We start from the raw sequence: 13,218 nt of genomic DNA on the forward strand, positions 1-13,218 counted from the left end.
GAGTAAGGGTCATAGGACCATCACATCCTTAAACACACTATTGTTTATATATTTTAACCTTCCCTCCCACTCCATCAATAAAGAATTGTATCTTTTACAGTACGCCCCCATACATAATATCTTTAAGTGCTCCCTGAAACACGGTTGAGCCCACCCCGACTTTTAGCAGTTGGGGTGAGCCCTATATTGAAGCATGTCACTATTAGAGTGAGTGAGGGCGATTTAAAGAAAAGGGTCTCTTTTCCTTCCCACCCGTCGTAATGTGTTGGACAAATTTCATTTATTTCTCTTGTGAACTTTGTTCAGGGGAGGATCACCACTACACACTTAGGAACCCCCCTCCCAATTTTGATTACTCTTTCGTTGATTGTTGGAGAGTAGCCCAGGAAAAATAGAGAATGCAATGATTGCAGAGAGCACTCCAAGATGCTTAAATCCTATCCACTGTAAGACATGTGCCTGTCTGTGGATAGGAGCATACGAGATATTGATACCACATTGGTTAAATGGTATACCGGAAATCTGCAATACAATATTCAGACTTTCTTAAGATTGCAAAAGGAAGAAATGATGACGAAATGCTGAACAAGGCAAGCATTCACCCCCAGTCACAAAGATCTGGGTTTGATCCATCATTCTTTTGCTCACCACGCCAAACCTGTTTGAACCCAGCCATATGCAAATCAGTCTTGACCCTGATCTTTATGTCAGTGGACCCTATTCCTGGATGCTTGTTTCCGGTCCAGGAGAGACCTGGCTTGGCAGCTCGGGCTGGACTATTCCCAGAAGGAACAGGGTCAAGACTGATTTGCATATGGCTGGGTCTGAACTGGGGTGGCGATGTGAGATAAAGAATGATGATGGAATCAACCCAGATCTGGGACTGGGGGTGAGTGTCTGATAGGTTTCAGAACTCCGTCCATCATCTCCCTGTGTTTGCTATGTTCAGGATACTCAGGGTTCGCCAGGCAGCTGGTGAAATAGATGCTGCGGATGGAAAAATGCAAAGTGGCATTGTGTGGGTTACAGACCTCACGTCTCATGGTGAAGGCCTGGCTACTAGATAATTACATGTCTCATACCATAGCAAGAAAATATGTGGCTTTTCAACCTGAGGCCACTAGGCCATGGGACATATGGGATTTGTTCAGGCATTATCTTCATACAGAGGTAGGTTCTTGACTTACCATCCCAGAATTGGATGGCTAGAGGTGTGCAGATTCATGTAGATATTACAAGACATCCCTGAGACATGGGTTCAGATGGATTAGTGCATATTACAGTATGGACCCCTATCACTACACTGCATAGATGAATATTGCTTTGTCTAGTTCATTGCTATGATACCTGTTAACATAATGCTCAAATGTGCTTCAACAAAGTTCAATACTGATGTTAATTGTACAATTAGTTCATGTGGGACATTCGCATGCATTGGTTGTTACTCTTAACTAGAAACAGAATAAAAAGGATAATAATTAAGAGACAAAATTTGTAATAAAGATAAGTGATAAAGATAGTAAAAGTTTAATCAAGGAAGACACTAGAGTAAAGAAAACATCAAGAAGATCATTTAAAAAGAAGAAAAAAGAGATGCATGGATAAATGAGGAAAATTGGGAAACAGATAAGGCAAGAGGGAAGTTAGAAAAATTAAAAGAAAGAGGCAAACTAAAAAAGGAGAAGACCAAGCGAGCATGATGAAGGCAAGAAAACTATTACAACTGTTGCAGAAAGGCTGGTGTGCATTCTTTTCCCTCCCAGAGAAATTTGTGTCTTACCTCTGCTTCCACCCAAGTCTTAGGAGTGGGAATATACTTGTAGTAGACAGAGGATCTCATCGACCATCCTTCTGGGAAGCTGGCTTGTCCTGTTAGGTGAATTGATATCATTCAAAGCATGTTTTTCTGTTACAAACTGACTTTCAATTCATTCTAAAAACTGCAAAGTCGTTAGTGTAAAAGATGTGGATAAGACTGTTACTTGGATTGAGAGAAGGTACTTCCATACAATCAACCAACATTTTAGAAAGGAGTTACTATATGTAGTTTACAAGCATCATCGACTGGCAGTCGTAGCCTCACTGCACTTGTGGGTTTCTCGGTATGCAGAGTGGGTTGTGTCACTTTTTCACCAAGCCCATGTGAGTGTGCTCCATAGGTTTGTATTTTATTTACAGTTTGTGGTGTGTGTGTGTGTGTTTGTGTGTGTTTGTGTGTCATTGTCTCCCTATCTCAGTGAACAAGTCAAGTGTTTATTCTTTTCTTAGTACCAGTGTACTCCTTATCCTAGCAACAATGGGACAGACGTACAAAGCCATTTTGCGATTACAAACCCTGCGTTTCTCAAAGTCGCATTGTTTGCTATTAAACTCATTGTGCAAGATGGAAAAGTATTTTTGACTTTCATAACTGGTTTACTGACAGATACAGAATCGCAATTAGGAAGCGGCATGAAAGGAGAAGGTTCCCTCCTAATTGTGAATTGGTATGATATGTCAGTAGTTTGATACTGCAATTGCGGTCGTGAACTACTGACCTCAAAGATGGTGTTAATTGATTCACACACTGGAAGGTATCCACTGGGTCTGGGACAGCTTAGCCTTTGTGACTGGTGTTGCCAGCCTCTGAGGGAATATGTAATGGTCCTGAGCACCACTCTTTACTGCGCCTCAATAATTTACCAAACAGGGAGCCGTTTTTTTTTTTTTATAAAAAGCAGTAGCGGTTCCTTTGAGGAACAGAAACTGCTTTAGAAAAAGTTTCCCGTTTGAGAATGCAAACAATAGGATGACAGCCTGCTATGCTCTTTGCATGCCACTAGCCTTGTCTTTGCAGCCAATCACACAGGGATAAAGAAAGCTATTTCAGTGTTATTGTAATAGTTGTTATATCAGTAGTGTTAGTTAATGTAGCGCATTAGCCCATAATGGGCACATAATGAATAAGAAGGGGTTTGAAAAGAAATCTGTGGTGTTTGCATTCAGGTGTTTGGGGGTTCCTATACTTTTCTTCAACTCTTAAGTCAGAGGCTCTGCCAAGGTGGCAGCCATACTGAAATTAGAACCAACAGCAGCCTGTGAATGACCAATAACCCCAACCCTATCTCTCCAGGGGCCTGTTTGGTATAACTTTGGTTGATTCCATTTGTGTGGGAGGCCAATTATGAGACGTGGATTATGGGCCATTGATTATATGTGACTGAGCTCAATTAAGGACACTTTCAAGACATTAGGTGCGGTAAGAGTCTCTTCCTCATCTGTTTTGTGGGTCTGGATGTATTTAATAGCTTGTAGTGCGATGAATTGAGCTCCCCTTCCTCAGTATGAACTAGTGCATTACCAGAAAGTGGCCATTATACCTCTAGTCCCATTAAGTGGAATGAGGGTGCCATGATATGGACTAGGAATATCGGGTCTCCCTATACACCTAATAACCTGGGGGATATAATGAGAGAGTTCTTTGGAAACATATAGAAAATATTTTAACATTCAGTAGAGACCATATAAATGTGGAGAAGGTGCACCGTTTTAATCAATGATTCAAGCATATAATAAATGTCATTAGAAAATAGGACTTAAACTATCAGCAGGGGCGTTTGCAGAGTGGTGGACAAAAAGGGGGTCACCTCCGAAGACCTCTTAGCAATCCTACTGTGTGGGACTTACAGGAGGCAGCAGGAGGGGTAGTTGGCCCCCAAGAACATCCTTGCGAGAAATGGGTGTTTAATGGTTGTTGCGTGTTACAAGGAAATGTAAACCTGGGAATGCATCAAAACTGTACACCTCCCCAGGGCAGATGGTGTGGCGCCGCGGCCAGCGCGACTGACTCCCGGAATCTGGGGATCATGGTTCGATCCCCGGCGCCGGCAGCAGATTAGCCCAGCACCATGTGACTCTCTGCAATAGCTTGCTTAATCTTCCCGACGGCCCCCAGCGCCTAGAGACCCTCACGGGTGATTGTTCGCGCTTTACAAATGTGGATTATGATTATTATTAGATGGAACGAAGAGAAATATATTTATTTCTCCTTGTTTTTTTTCTTTCCATGTGTGCTGTATTCTGCAGCACACATACAAACAGGAAAAAGCTTCCATTTTGTGTAGGAATGTGTCCCTATCTGCACAAAAACAATCCTGCCAACAACGCATACACCCTTGCACCATGGGGCAAAGGTACCTGTATTGGAGCAAGGCATCAAATTGTGCGCTAGCCGAAAGAATATGAATACCCTATATCTCGTAAATACGGTGCATTCCTGCCCTTTTGATTTGGCATAGGGAAGCACAGTGAAAAGCCTTGCGGCGGTGCCCTGCACCAAATCATACTACATGAGGCCCGTAGTTGGTGAATACCAAAACAATTGTAAACTTACACAAAAGGGTACGTTTACCTGTGTGACTCAGGGCTGACATATTGTGTTGATCTGAAGACATGCTAGCAAACATATGAACAACAAGCAACATCCTGACACATGAAAGTATGAAGCCACAGATTGGAAGATTGAAACTGAGTAATGTCTGTTTTTTTGCTCCCAAGATTCGGTAGCACTAAAAATGCTACAAATGCACATGCCTTGATGAAGCTTAAAGTCCAACTTGCCCCTGTGAGCAAAACATATACACATCTGCATAAAGCTCACAGTCCTACCAACACTCCAGTTAAACTGGTCAGCTGCTTTTTTCAGTGCAGAGACAGACAGACAACTTCAATATTATCCTATATTAAAAGACTTAGGGGCATATCAGCAAGCAGACAATAAAAAATGATCGCCGCTTTTGCGTCCGTTTTCAGACGAAAAGCGCCGATAATTTTATCGCCTGATCAGAAAGGTCACGCTATCGCGTGAAACCTTGCCTTATCGCCATTTTCCTTAACGGCCATCTTTGCATCTCTAATGAGATGCAAAGTGGGCATTCCCCAGGATAACGGGAGAAATGTCGCTAAGCGACATTTCTCCTATTATCAAGCCTCACGCAAAGCAGCATAGTGACAAGAAAAGTAGCGGTAACCTCTGATATCGCTACTTTCCTTATGCCTGCTTTGAAACTGAGTTAGCCATGATATCCTATAGAAGGTGGATATCATGGCTAAGTATGTGAGGCCCTATCAGCAAGCTATCGCCAAAGGTTGTGTGATTATCGCTGGATTTCCAGCGATAATCGCACATTCTGGCAGCTTGCACTCTGAATTTTATCGCTTTGGAGATAGGGGTTGCAAATAGCACGCTATCTCCGCGATAAAATTCAGAGTTGGCCGTCGATAATTATCCTCACGCTAAGAGCGCTGAGCGATAATTGTCGCCGGCCCTTGCTGATATACCCCTATCATGGTAAAATTATATGTATGCCAAGAAAACTCAGAAATGTCGAGATTTATTTGTTTTATTTGAAAACATATCTCTAATAAGGCTAAACATCTTGGGGGCATATTTACAAGGCGGCGATAGAAAATTATCGCCACTTTTGCGGCCGTTTTCGGCCGAAAAGCGGCTATAATTGTATTGCCTAATTAGCAAGGTCACACTAACGCGTGAAACCTTGCATTAGCACACAAATTCTTAAAGCCCAGCTTTGCATCTCTAATGAGATGCAAAGTGGGCGTTCCTGACCTGACATGACAGGAGAAATGTCGCTAAGCGACATTTCTCCTATCATCTAGCCCCCCGCTATGAAGCATAGAGGCAAGAAAAGTAGCGATAACCCCTGTTATCTCTACTTTCCTTACGCCTGCTTCAGGACTGACTTAGCCATGATATCCTATGGAAGGTGGATATCATGGCTAAGTTTGTGGGGCCCTATCAACAAGCTAACGCCACATTTCGTGAGATTATCGCTGGGTTTCCAGCGGTAATCTCACGTTAGGCAGTTAGCGCTAGGATTTTTATCGCTTTTGAGATAAGCGTTGCTAATAGCACGCTATCTCAGCGATAAAAATCTACGTTAGTGGGCGATAATTATCCTAGCGCAAAGTGCGCTTAGCGATAATTATCGCCGGTTGATGCTGATATGCCCCTTAGTTTTAAGCTGCTTTTTTCAGTGCAGAGACAGACAGACAACTTCAATATTATCCTATATTAAAAGAACTACATTGTAAAATATGGGTATGCCAAGAAAACTCAGAAATGTCGAGATTTATTAGTTTTATTTGAAAATATATCTCTAATAAAGCTCAACATCTTAGTTTTAAGCAAACCGTGCTGTTGTACTGACATTCTTCGTAGCTGTGTCAGTTCTTCACAGAGTGCTTACAGTACCTCCTGCAGCTTGTGATCCTCTGCAGCTACCTTGATGGTAATTAAATTTTTATCTAAACCAAGTCTCTCTTTTCCTCTTCCCACGTTCTTTTCATGAAGTCCTTAGGACTCTCTCAATAAACTTTTTATGGTGTCTCTGTACCTTACGTTTGGTCCTCCTCATCCCTTAACACATACGTTTGTATTGTGTGCAATAGGACATTCAATTCAAAGAATACCTTGCACTGAATACAGCTTTTATTACATCTAAAAAAGTAATGAAAATGCCGCTGTGTTAACAATAAAAAACACCTTACCTGCGCTGTATGAGAACATCGCACAGAGCAGAATTATTTTGCCAACAACTTCCTGCATGTTTGTTTAGCTTCTGAAAAGAGGAGCAACTAAGAGTCAAAATACACACTTTACTTACTGTCCGTATCTTATATACAAAATAGTACTCATTGGTGTAGATGCTAAAACACTGGAAATTTTAAATGGCGGGAAATTATTGTAGATGTAAATTGGCTCACACTTCCATACTGCGCAGGTTTTAATGTTGATATCAAAGTCAAAGTCAAAGCTTTATTTCGATAAAAAGTCATTATCATAAAAGCAGCTCAGTGTATAAAAAGTTACAGTTAAGAACAACAGTAATAAATTTAAAAAGATTTTATATCTCTGTTCCAACATTTAGGAAGGGCAATAGTTTCCAAAAAATGTTTGTTCAGTTAAACTAGCCAACTAGTTGGTTAAATTTTAGAGGTTAAACAATTATGGCAGCATTTTCAGTTTAAGAAATTTTTCTAACAAAGAATTAAACAGATTGTTTTAGCTTTTTGGCTCGGATAGCCCAAGCCCAGGATAGAAACTTGGCTAGGGCGCAAGCATAGGGTACGCTACTGTCCGAAATAAGTATCCTGATTGCCACATCATGACTCCTAGTCCCCAGCTGACGGCATAGGTTTTTGAGCCAGACCCTCCTTGGAGTAGCATATTCGCCGCACACAAACATAAAATGTGCTAATGTTTCCGGTTTAACAAGACACGATGGGCATAGCTCAGACATTTCCATACAGGATTTCCATCTTTTAGTAAAGGTATTAAGTGGTAAGGTTCCCATTCTAAATCTAAAATACAAGGCCCTATCAAAGGGTTTTCCAATTGCATCCAGGTACAGTTCCCGCCTGGGGCAGTCTTTGAACCTCAGAAAGTCCTCTGTTAGCCTGCCCAGGGAGGTGCTAGAATTTCTTTGAGAACAAATCCAGTCCCAAAAAAGCTTTTTAAGTGTTTGCTTTGGGGGTGAAGTTCTACTTAGCCATGATTCAAGTTGACCCAACTTAATTAATAAGTTTTTCATGTCTTTTAGCCATTTGATTTTATACCAGCTTGGTGATGACATGATTTCCTTGAGGCCTCTGGCATATCCGCTTAGTTCTTCTACCCGCCAAATACGGGCCCATAATAATAAAGGGCGAAATTTCACGATTTCGCCAATCTGGGTACAGCCAAGGTCCATGAATAAAGGAAGTGTCGGGGTGCCTTGTGGAAGGGACATTATTTCTCTGCAGAATTTGTTCTCAGATCTCTGCAGAGCGTCAGTGGACGAAAAGCCCCAGAGTTCCGCCCCATAAAGGGCAGAGCTAACTCCTTTAGCTGTGTAAATCTCAAGGACTGTTCCTATAGGCCTTGTTGTACTGGAACGTTGCTCTCTTAATAGGGCACCTGTAATCCTTTTGTGGCTCAACAGCATTTTATCTAGGTGTGGCGTCCAGTCCATTTTATCCGAAAGGCGTATCCCAAGGTAATCAAAGACCTTTACCCTTTCCAGAAGCTCAGCGTTTAGGGTAGGGGAACGCACATGTTGTTTCGGTGGATTGAGGACAAGGTACTTCGTTTTGTTAGTATTTATTACCAGACCTCGTTTGGTACAAAATGATTGGAAATTGTCCAAAAGTCTCTGGAGTCCCATTGGGGTTTTGGAGATTAAAAGCGTATCATCCGCGAAGAGGAGGGTCGGTATGCGTTCGCCAGCCAGGGATGGCTCGTCAGATGGATGTTTGAGGAGATGCTCAACCACCCCATTGATGTAGAGAGAGAAAAGGGTGGGAGCCAGAACACATCCCTGGCGGACTCCTCTCTCGACCGGAATACTGCCCGTTTTCTCCCCTCCAGGGCCCCACCTGACCTGGGCAAAGCTGTCCTGGTGTAGTCTGACTAATAGGGATAGTAGATAATGTGGCAGCCCCATGTCAGCAAGTACTTTCCATAATAGGTCCCTAGGTACAAGGTCAAAGGCAGTCTTTAAATCGATAAACGCGAGATAAAGACTGCCCTTGCCTATAACCACAATCTTCCAATATACCATCATGAGCCTGAATGCCTGCTCAATCGTTCCAGTACCCACTCTAAAACCTGCCTGGAAGTCGGAAAGGATTTTATTTTCTTCTACCCAATTTAGGATTCTAAGTAACAGGACTTTGCCGACAACTTTTTGGCTGGTATCTAACAAGCTGATTGGCCTATAGTTAGATGGGTCATCCCTCGAACCTTTCTTATGGATGGGGACCACCTCCACCCCTTTCCACGATGAGGGAATAGGGGCACCCCTACAGATGGCAACAAGAAGGGAGTGGATCAATTTGCCCCATTTGGTGCTATCGGATTTTAGCAGGTCCCCGGGAATCCCATCAGGTCCGGCCGCTTTTTGTGGAATGATAGAGCTTATTGCGTATTCCACTTCCTTTAGCGTAAAATCAAAGTCAGTGGGGCAGAGTGCATAGTTTGTGGTAGGCAGGGATATAGCAGACCCTCTCCCGTTGGAGCCGTCATGGCAGGAGTAGAGTTTGGAGAAGTGGTCCTCCCACACCTGGCTTGAGATGTTACAGGTTAGCAGATCACTGTCTGGTCTGTTACGTGCCCTTATAGTGTCCCAAAAATATTTAGAGTCTTTTTTCAGGCTGGCTTCTTTAAGGGTTAACCAGTAGGCATCTTCCCACTCCCTTTTGGCCAACCACAAGACCTTTTTATATTCCCTTCTAGCTATTTGAATTGATAAGGGGGACTTCCCTTTAACTGCCTCAATTAGACATGTCTTGGCCTTTCTGCATGATGCAGAATACCAGTCGTGTCTGCCTTTGGGTTTGGTTAGAGGTTTGGTTTTCCCTATAATCCCTTCTACCCAGAAAAGGTCCCCTATAGTTTTTATGGCTACTTCGTAGATAGTTGTTACCTTATCTGCTGCCATAAATAAATCTATGGAGCTGATTACATCTTGTGTGCCATTAATCACCTCTTCAATAGTGGACAATTTATTAGTATTACACAAGATCTTATTCCACTTAAGGCGTCTTCCACAAGAGGAGACAGTAATCTCCTGTGGACAGCTCGGTGGTGCTAGCGGCGCTCTGGTAGACCAAAAATTCATTAGGGTTAGGGAAAGTGAGTTATGATCACTCTCTATGGTAGGAATAACAACCATATCGATGACCGAACTCCAGAGCCCCCAGTCCAGCAGAATATAGTCTATCCTTGTGGAGTGACCAACTCTGTTGAACGTTGGGGCACCCATCTGATCAGAACGTGTGCGGCCATTGGCTGCTCTTAATCCAAACTCTAATGTAAGTGCGTTAAGCTGTATTGCACTGCGAGTCCAGCGCTTAATGGGTGGGATAGAGAGAATGGGAATACCCCACCTACTGTCCTCTTCTCCTAAATCGGGTATTCCTTCTAGGGGGAGTGGCTCATATGTGCAGTTGAAATCTCCTGCTATTATGATATGGCCAGGTTCGTTATGGTCCCCTAATTGGGCCTCAAGTTCCGCTACTGTTGGTGAGATGCACCCATTTTTGGAGCCTCTAACGTAGACATCGTAGAGATCTACAAGTAGTCCCCCACGTTGGCCCGATAGAGAGATACCAAGGATGTCTGGGTTTCCTGCCTTTTTTATGGTTATCCGACAGTTGAGCAAAATGCTTACCCAGATGATAAGCCCCCCTGATGGCCGCCCCTTCCCTGCCTTAGATTTTACAGCTGGTGTATAAAATGTGACAAACCCGACACGGTGCAGTAGCTCAGTGATCCAGGTCTCTTGGAATACACAAATCTTGTGGGCGTCAATCAGGACGTTCCACTACGGGAGGCCTAATTTCCTAGAGATCCCCGCAAGGTTCCAACTAAGAATTTTTATCTCGCCATGTGTTGGATCGCCGTCGGGGATGGTAATAATTTTAGAATTTGGTGGGTCTACACTGTCCCTAGTAAATATGTGGGCAAGTGGTATTAGGGGTGCCTCTGTTGGGGATTCGGAACACATAGGGAGAGATGTGGCTGGCGGAACATCCTCCATATCGTTATCGGTGATAGTGAGATTTATATCTGGACCTTCCATGAAGTTAAGTCAGTCTACCTCATCTAGCACACAGTATCTATTTGGATGAGCGAATTGTGAATACGAGGGGTCGAAAGAAGGGGGCAAGTCCTGCCATGGCTGTTGCCAATGATGGTTAGCGAATTGTGGAGGCTGAAGGGGTTGCTGCCACTGCTGAGCAGCCTGATATAGGGGTGGTAGATGTTGAAAAGGTTGTTGCCACTGAAGACTAGCATGATGTGGGAATAAAGATGGGAATTGTGGTGGTTGTTGCCAGTGTTTAGTGGTATGTTGCGGGGGATACACAGACCCTCTGTTAGTTGGAAAAGTAGGCCGATGGGGATTTAGTCTTGGCGGCATGGGAAGGAAATAAGACAAAGGGAGTGGATTGATTTGGGTAGCAGGACCACTATTGGGTGTATTGCATATGTAACTGGCTGCCCCTATATCCCTAAAGTTAACTGTAATTACATCCCCTGCCATTGTTTTCTTACTCCTGCCCACCCAGTCCCCTCTACGCACTGTAAGAATTTCACCACTCATATTGCTAGGTAAAGGTTTGTGTAGTTGAAGCCACTGAGCACATTTGTTTTTTAGCTCTACAAAGGTTTCTTTTACTCCCTCCTCAGTGGGGGAACGGCTGTCAGCACAACCACAAAAGGAGAGACTTCCGGTGGCAGGCTAATTGACTTAAAGCGCGCCTGCTTTGGCTTAGAGCCTTCGGGCTTGTTTGTAGAATGAGGAGCTGCAGGGTTAGTAGACTTTCCTGTGAGATCTTTTGCTTGTAAGTTGGTAGTTTTATTTCCACCAGCAGATTGTTGCAAAGCCGAAGTAGGACCCACCGCCTTCGGAGTAGATAGGGGTGGGGATTGAGCAGAAGTATTCCCTGTTTGGGACAGGTGTAATACAGCTGAATCCTTGGTAGCTGATGGTATTTTTGCCTTGTTAGATGCATCTTTAGGGGGCTTGACGCAAGGTGAAGGTTTGGGAAGCGTTTCTTTAATCCCTTGTAACTGAATAGACCCAGGCCCATTCATCTTATTAGGCCATTTCGAAGTTATTAGCGACGTGAGTCTGTCAAGTTTGGAGATTAAAGGCTTTATTTGCGCTGCTATTGTGGCCTCAAGGTCCAGTTTAAGATCTGTTACCATGTTTTCAACCCAGCAGGGTATGCCTGACGCCAGGTGCGGGGTAGGCGATATCAAGTTATGATTCCTTGCTTTAGCTTTAGGTTTTTCCTTAGACTTGGTCTTGGACGCCACCTTTGTAGGAATAGTAACCCTGCCCCCAGTGTCGATAGATACAGAAAGTGTTCCTTTGTCCATTTGCCCATCTAGGCTTGGCTTCGTCTTTTCAGATGTCTGGCAGACTTCTAGATCTGGGGTAGCCTCAAGATCAACATAAGACGGATCCGAGTCAGATTGGGTGACTGACAAATCGACAACGTTCGGAACTGTGAATTCGCCAGCGGTGGTCAAGGGTAGGGGTAAGGAACAATTAATCAAAGCTTGCTGGGAGGGTGAATTTGCGTTTGCAAGAGAGCCCAAGGAAGAGCGCTTAGCGTTCATGAGGTCCAAGGAAACTCTTTTTTCCAGCAATATAATACTTTTATCGATGGTCTCATTCACCAGTGAAATAAAAAGATCTATAGGTCCAGTCACTTGTGCTACCGCCATGGCTTTTTTAGTACAGCTTCTAGTTCTATTGCGCATAGTTGACATCTGTGGTGCTGGATCAGATGCAAGAAGGGGCCTCTCAAAAGCGGTAGATGATAGGGCTAGGAGGCGGGCACTATGTGTTTATAAAAGAGATGGAAATCACAGTTCCGCCTACCTTGCCAACGGATGAAGGGCGAGGATACAGGGGTTCAGGGCCAGGGCCGTCCTCTGCCTTCCTTGAACGGCCTTAAATGCCCCGGCCTTTGCCCCGCGCGCGTCCCGCGTGCGCGTTGCTGCCACAGCTTATCAAAGGAGAGGTCAAGTGGAGAGGGCGGGAAGAGGACCAGCTGTGACGATCCGCGCCGCTAGGCACGCTGGTCCTCGCAGTCCCGCCTCTGACCTTGGTGACCAGCTGTTGTTTTCCAGGAAGCGCGTTGGTGTTCATGCACGTCGAGGGACAGGAGGCTAAGTCCACAGTAACCAAAATCTTTGCCTACGAGCGGCTCCCGCGAAGCGGGGGCCGCGAGGCGTGGCGAAGGCGAAGTGGCCGGAGAGCAACAGGAATCAGGAGCAGCGCTCCAAACAGTAAAGGACCCTGGATGGCCAGCTGGAGGTGTCTGGGGATGATGCGGGTCTTCTTGTTGTCACGGGCAGCGTTGCCGGCCAGCTCCAGGATCTCAGCGGTCAGCGTAAATACCTATCCAACTCGCTGTTCGGGCGTCTGCTAGGTGCAACCTTCAACGCTGTAAACTGAGCAGCTCAGCCGAGCTGCTACCGGCGTGTCCGGTAGAATCCGTAAGTAACTTGAACTGAATCTTGGGGAGTTACATGACGTCGAAATACTGGATAGTAAGGACTCAGTTCTTTAAGCAATCCAGAATCGTGATAACTGGTATCCTTAATAATATGTAGGAGATAATCTGTAGTGTGCCCCTACTGTAGTAGTAACAGTCTCGTAA

The 13,218-nt window shown here is 44.3% G+C and overlaps 1 protein-coding gene across 1 annotated transcript in view; it reads right to left on the reverse strand.

Moving 5' to 3' along the window:
• LOC146831267 (lectin-like) overlaps positions 1 to 13,218 on the reverse strand; it is a 60,143-nt gene that overhangs the window by 40,934 nt on the left and 5,991 nt on the right. Inside the window, exons 2-3 of the mRNA XM_085605533.1 lie at positions 6,550 to 6,620; positions 1,781 to 1,869 (exon numbers count right to left, since the gene is read on the reverse strand). Coding sequence (XP_085461659.1) covers positions 1,781 to 1,869; positions 6,550 to 6,607 — 147 coding nt within the window. The 5' untranslated portion in view covers positions 6,608 to 6,620. The remainder of the gene's footprint in view (positions 1 to 1,780; positions 1,870 to 6,549; positions 6,621 to 13,218) is intronic.

Source organism: Triturus cristatus, chromosome 5_1, assembly GCF_964204655.1.
Source record: "Triturus cristatus chromosome 5_1, aTriCri1.1, whole genome shotgun sequence".
NCBI lineage: Eukaryota > Metazoa > Chordata > Amphibia > Caudata > Salamandridae > Triturus > Triturus cristatus.